This window comes from Ursus maritimus (assembly GCF_017311325.1).
Source record: "Ursus maritimus isolate PB19 chromosome X unlocalized genomic scaffold, ASM1731132v1 scaffold_X1, whole genome shotgun sequence".
Lineage (NCBI taxonomy): Eukaryota > Metazoa > Chordata > Mammalia > Carnivora > Ursidae > Ursus > Ursus maritimus.
This window is the reverse complement of record NW_024423319.1, coordinates 52,761,272-52,767,573: the sequence shown is the minus strand read 5'-3', so window position 1 is coordinate 52,767,573 and position 6,302 is coordinate 52,761,272. Positions and strand designations below refer to the sequence as shown.

General features: G+C 37.4%; 1 protein-coding gene across 1 annotated transcript; it reads right to left on the bottom strand.

Annotated features, from left to right (window-relative positions):
• Positions 1-4,444: 4,444 nt before the first annotated feature.
• Positions 4,445-4,790, bottom strand: LOC103672004 (40S ribosomal protein S21-like). The gene has a single exon (XM_040630184.1). The coding sequence runs from the start codon at positions 4,788-4,790 to the stop codon at positions 4,476-4,478; it is 315 nt and encodes a 104-aa protein (XP_040486118.1). The 3' UTR covers positions 4,445-4,475.
• Positions 4,791-6,302: the final 1,512 nt, after the last annotated feature.

Sequence of the window (6,302 nt, the reverse complement as noted above, 5' to 3'; positions counted from 1 at the left end):
TGAGGTATCTTATGTATTTAGTGCAATTGTAAATGGTATTAACTCCTTGATTTCTCCTTCTGATGCTTCATTATTGGTGTATATAAATACACAAGATTTGGGGGCACCTGGGTGACTCAGTTAAGCAGCTGACTCCTGATTTTGGCTCAGATCATGATCTCAGGGTCTTGGGATTGAGTCCCGTGTTGGGCTCTGCACTCAGCTGATCGTCTGCTTGAGATTCTCTCTTTCCCTCTAACCCACCTCTCCCCTTCGCTCTCCCTCTTTCATAAATAAATAAATAAATAAAATCTTAAAACAAAACAAACAAGCAAACAACAGCACCCAACAACCAAATACTGTCCTCCCCTCCATTCTCTCTCATTGTTGGGCTGGTTCAGATGCTTCTCCAAGCCAGCATTGAAGAACACCGTTGCTATGTAGCATCTACCAGTCTAAGGAAATTCCTGGGGATGTAGCCAGTAATCTGGCTGTGCCCCTGACAAAACACAGCATCAAGTCTCCACACGCTTTGCCTTTCCCTCCATTTCTACACCAGAATTAGCAGGCATTCTTCTCTCAGAATTAATCATCCACTGCACCCACAACATTGCCTAGGAATGACTTTCCTATACAGACTCATTTGCTTTAAAATCATAGAATCTAGCTAATTTATATAAATTTGAGCAAATAATAAGGGGAATATGTGTCTCTTAAAGAATTAGTTTGTAGTAATTTACAAAACCCCTTTCTCCCCACAATCCGGAGGTACACTAGGATGTCCTAACAGGATGAGATGAGTCTCAACAGTGCACTGGACAGTGAGGTGCATGAAAGCAAGGACTGTGCTAAATTTGCTGGGGACTTCAATAGTAAGCTCTAGGTAAATATGAATAAAGCTCTATAATAAATAAATACATGAACAAATTATACCTAAACCCTCCAGGTTTGTAAAGCATGGAAACATTAGAAGATCAGAATTATGTATCTTAACATATGAAGACATGGTACAGTGATTTACAGTACAGGCCTTAAAGTGAGAAATATTTGAATGACTTACTACTAAGTCACCTAGACTAGTAAACTTAGGTAAGCCACTGAAACTTCCTGACCCTTAGTTTTTTATGTACGATAAGAATAACAGTAGTATATATGTGATAGAGATGTTGTGTTAAATAATATATGTAAAAATTTTGGCATCATTCCTGATAGAAGAAAGCACACAGTAACTGTTAGCAGCATTATTAATATAATCATTATTACTATTGTTCTGGTGTCAACATCTGATCTAGTATGCAAATGGCATAGTTATGAAAATCCTTTAAAAACTGTTAAGATAAAATTTGCCATTATTTTTCAATTTTATAAAAATTATCATTCATTAAAACTGATCGAGGTCAGCATTCATTTATTTGTACAGATGCATCCATTCACTTCTGTGATGGACAAAAGAGGTATACACATATTCATATTCACATAGTTTCTCTTCTGCTGTTTGCCCTGTTCATCCTCCACAGTCCCATGGGCTTGGTCATAAATGCTTTTGGAAGACCAAGAGAATGCATTTCTGTGCTATGCCTTCCTTGGGAAAAAAATGGATTATTCATGAAATATTAACACCAAAAGGATTCAGCAAAGAAGTGCTTATATAGGTTTCATTGATTTGAAATGACCTCACAGCTATGTCTGCATGGGCCACAGAAAGTGTTATAGTTCGAGCAAGAAGAAATTCTTTAGCTCCTTTTCATCTAGCCTTTATTTTTCTTTTCAAACAAAACTGCAGTTTGACTATAGCCTTGGTCTTTGTAACATATGAATCACTGGGTAAAATTTCTAAACTTTAGGGATATTAGGGGGATATCAGGGTGAATGTTTATTCTTCAATAATTTGGCTTCCCTGAGGAGGAATTAAAACTCTAGGCCTCTTGCTCCACCCCTAACCCCTCAACAATGAGACACAGTGAGTTACCTGTTGGGTAGGTTATAGTCGTTGGTCTAGAATTATACTAGTTGGCCAATAATCTAAATCTGTAAGAATTCCCCTTCCTTCTTCACATCAGACCTGTGTAAAGCAGCAACTCTACATAAGTGGTATACTCTCAGAATCAAATTTACCCACAGGTGGGCAATTTCAAGATTCCAAGATGGGGTATGGTGCCACTGCCTCAAATATAACTTAATAATAAATGTGATGTTATGCTCTCTATCTTCAGGCCATTATGCTCATTGTTCAATTGGTTCTGAGTGTGGGTGAATACTACATATGTCTTTTTTTTTTTTTTTTTAGCTAGACATCTGGAACCTTGTTTCTGCAATGAGATCCAATCTGATTCCTTCTCCATGTATGAGTCTAGGGTGGGGCAGAGTATGGAAGACTCACGTAGCAGCCTAGTATGATAAAAAGCATAAGCTTTAGAGTAAGACAACAGTAAATATGAATCCTGCTTTGCTACTTTCTACCTTTGTGACTTGGGACATGTTAACCAATCTGGGCGTCAGTTTGCTCATTTGTAAAAATGAGGACAATAATAATAACAAAGTTTTTGTAAAACTAGATGCGCTTATGAATATTTGTTACATGGTAAACTCTCAATAAATGCTGCTTTTCTAGGAACATTATTATTTTTTATCACCATCAAAATCATTATTTTATAGGAAGCCTTCTGTAAATTCTCATGTTCCCCTCCATGACTAAGGAACATGCCTGATGCTCTGTGCAAACCTAGTTATATAGCTCAGCTCTCAAAAGTAGAAATCAGTGCCTGTACCCAATATGATGCCCTTACTTCAAAAAGATTTCTGTGCTCTTTTAGGAACAGGAAAATAAAGATGCTATGGCCCCACATGATTTCAGAAGTAATTTTTTGATAGATTAAAAATTAAGGATAGAGATAAAAAAAAAGATGTTATCTGTGTCTTTCCAAGGACAACTCTGCCTGACTCTAGAGGCTACACTCTTAAATTCTATATTGCCTCTTCCTGGCATCTTCCTAGAAAGAACAACTTCTGGTTTAAAAAAACATATATATATGTAGGAAAGATTTTCTAGGTTCAAAACATGGTAAGACCTCACCGCCCCAAACAGTACCTGTTTAAAAGCCTCAGTCTAATATAATACCACATATCTTAAAAGTTATCCAAACAAAACAAAACTGTGTTTATGATCAAAGGCATAGCCTTTAAAATGCTCTCAATAAATGGACAAAGGAAAGAAGTTCTGGAGACCCAACTATTTCAACTAGTATATTACAATTGGTCAATTCACTATGCAGTGTGAAAGGAGTTTTCTGTTGACTGGTGATTTATATAAAAAATCAACCAAAGATATATCATGCAAAAATAAATAAAGAAAATATTAAATAAGTAAGGAAGAAAAAAGAAAAGGATATATCAGCAGTGACTTGAAGAAGTTGGGAGACAGGAGTAGCAAAAGGCAGCGTATATTAAGAAGAAGATAGTTAACAATGAAGAGACAAAAGACAAACCTGCTTGCTAGTGTAGTTAAGGGTGGGATAATGATTGAGAGTCTATTGACTACATTAATATCATAGTAGGTATGAGAAGCTAGTAAATGCATAATAGGGCCTCAATAAAGTGCCTCTGAAGACCAGATATCTCTATGGACACAAGGTGACCTATATTAGAATAAGCAATAAATCTCAACTGATAACATGTGCACAAGCAACACAGCAGAAATGGGTGCAGTGTGAAAATCATCAAACTATCTCCCTTCAAGGAGAGAAAGGAGCAGAAATGGAAAATGGAAAAGGAAAAGCAACCAAGAACTAAAAGAAAAAAAAAGGATTACAGATCTAAATGATATTTATAGGGATAGGTAACATATATTGATTGTTTCCTAGGTGTCAGATACACAATTAAATGTTTTATTGCACTATACTATTTAATGCAGCAACCCTGAAAGTGAAGTACTACTATTACATCCATTTTACGGATGAAGAAGCTGAATAGTAAAAAAGTTAAGTAACTTAGACTTAGCTCTATCTGATGTCAGAGTTTACAATCTTAAACGTTATGTTGTCCCTTCTCCGTGTCTTCCCCCAAAAAACTAGTGCTTGATTTTTAAAATAGATTTCCAATCATTAAAACTCTGGATAATCAAATTAGAAGACCCAGGCCATGTCCTGTGTGAATGGTTTTTAAAGTCCTCTTATCTTTGTCCCAGTGCTCACTGAGTAGGTGAAAGATTTTTATTAGGCAATATATTTGACCTAATTGTGTGACTTTTCAGAAGGATGGCTTTGGCATTTCAAAGTGAGATGGAGCATTAGACAGCTACATATAGTTGGTATTAAAAAAAAAAAGACAGCAATTTATGATGCTGGAAGAGAATGCAATTTTTTTCCAGGAAAAAAAAATATATCCCGAAAGTTACCTGGACATATTATATATTTGTAATACTAATACTGAACCCCTTTTTTTTGGGGGGGGTTGCTATTTATTTAGGACAAATATTCCACATCCATGATCCTCTCCAGTCAGAAGTTCTTTGAAATGATGATGTTGGCCTTGGCCAGGTGGAGGATGGAGTCATCTGACTCATGCAACCTACAAATGACTCCACAGATAGTGTAAATTTTAAACTGGCCATTAAACCTACCTGTCACCTTGTCAACTTCAGCCATGTTCATCTGGATAGACACATGGCCATTGGAGCCCATGATGAAGCTGCTGGTGGAGCATCTCCACAGCATGTACAGGTCCACAAACTCCCCGGCATCTTTCTGCACGTGGAGGGTGCACCTGCTGCCACTGTCACAAGCGGGAGCACAGAAAAGGAAAACTGAACACATTTGGCAATAATTGATAACCTTGATTTTTTTAAAGTGCCTGTCAAAAAATTATTCCCACACACATCAACAATCCTCTCTAAACACAGACACACCTGGGTGGCTCAGTTGTTTAAAGGTCTGCCTTCAGTTCATGTCATGATTCCACAGTCCCGGTATGGAGCCCCAGACCTGTGCCCTCCTGGGCAGAGAGCCTGTTTCTTCCTCTGCCCCTCACCATGCTCGTGCCTCTCTTTCAAGCACTCTCTTCCTTTTTCTCTAAAATACATAAAGTCTTTAAGTAAGTAAATAAATACACAGAGACACACATGTGCATGCACATATAGAGTACAATGAAACTTTAAGTACAATAAGGATAGACTATCAATTCTTCCATGTACCGGTCTGAACCAGGGTTTGGCAGGAAGTGATCTGGGTTGGAGATCACACAGACCTGCTTGGAGATATGGAGAATCCCTAGCAAAAATCATTTGTAATATGGTGCTAGGGGATCTGGAGTGCTATTGAAATGGGCAGTAGTCAAAGATTCAAGGAAGCAAACCTTCAGCTTCATACAAGTCTATCAGCAAATTATGGGGGTAAAGACTTGACCACTGCATTTAACAAAAAGAATAACCTCAGGAAGGACCATGGGAAAGCAAACAAGGCTGTTGTTCCTCAGGAACCCACTTTAGAGGCCTGGAACTTAAATTTAAAACCCAGGCAAGGTTTATTACAGTGGCACGGATTAGAAATTTACTTTTTAAAGTTTTTATTTAAATTTCAGTTAGTTAACATACAGTGTAATATTAGTTTCAGGTGTACAATATAGTGATTCAACACTTCCATACAACACCTGGTGCTCATCACAACAAGTGATGCTTCTTAATCTCCATCACCTATTTAGCCCATGCCCCCCCCCACTCCAATTACCTCTGGTAACCGTCAGATTGTTATCTATAGTTAAGACTCTGTTTCTTGGTTTGCCTCATTCTCTTTTTTCCCCTTTGCCCATGTGTTTCTTAGACTCCATATATAAGTAAAATCATATGGTATTTGTCTTTCTTTTGCTTATTTTGCTTAGCATAAAACTGTCTAATTCATTCCTTGTCATCACAAACGGCAAGATTTCATTCTTTTTTATGGCTGAGTAATATTCCATTGTATATAAATAAAATCTTTATCCATTCATCAGTAGATGGACACTTGGACTATTTCCATAATTCGGCTGTTGTAGATAATGCTGCTGTAAACATCTGGGTGCATGTATCACTTCAAATTAATATTTTTGTATTCTTTCAGTAAATACCTAGTAGTGCAATTATTTTCCAGGGAGTCTGCACCAGTTTCCATTCCCACAAACAGTACAAGAGGGTTCCCCTTTCTCCACATCCACATCAACACCTGTTGTTTCATGTGTCCTTAATTTTAGCCACTCTGACAGGTGTGAGGTGATCTCTCATTGTAGTTGCATTTCCCTGATGATCAGTGATGTTCATCATCTTTTTATGTGCCTCCTGGCCATCTGGATGTCTT

Excerpts from the sequence above, each read along its gene's own strand:
- LOC103672004 (XM_040630184.1), bottom strand. The coding sequence starts at position 4,790 with ATGTGTTCAGTTTTCCTTTTCTGTGCTCCCGCTTGTGACAGTGGCAGC.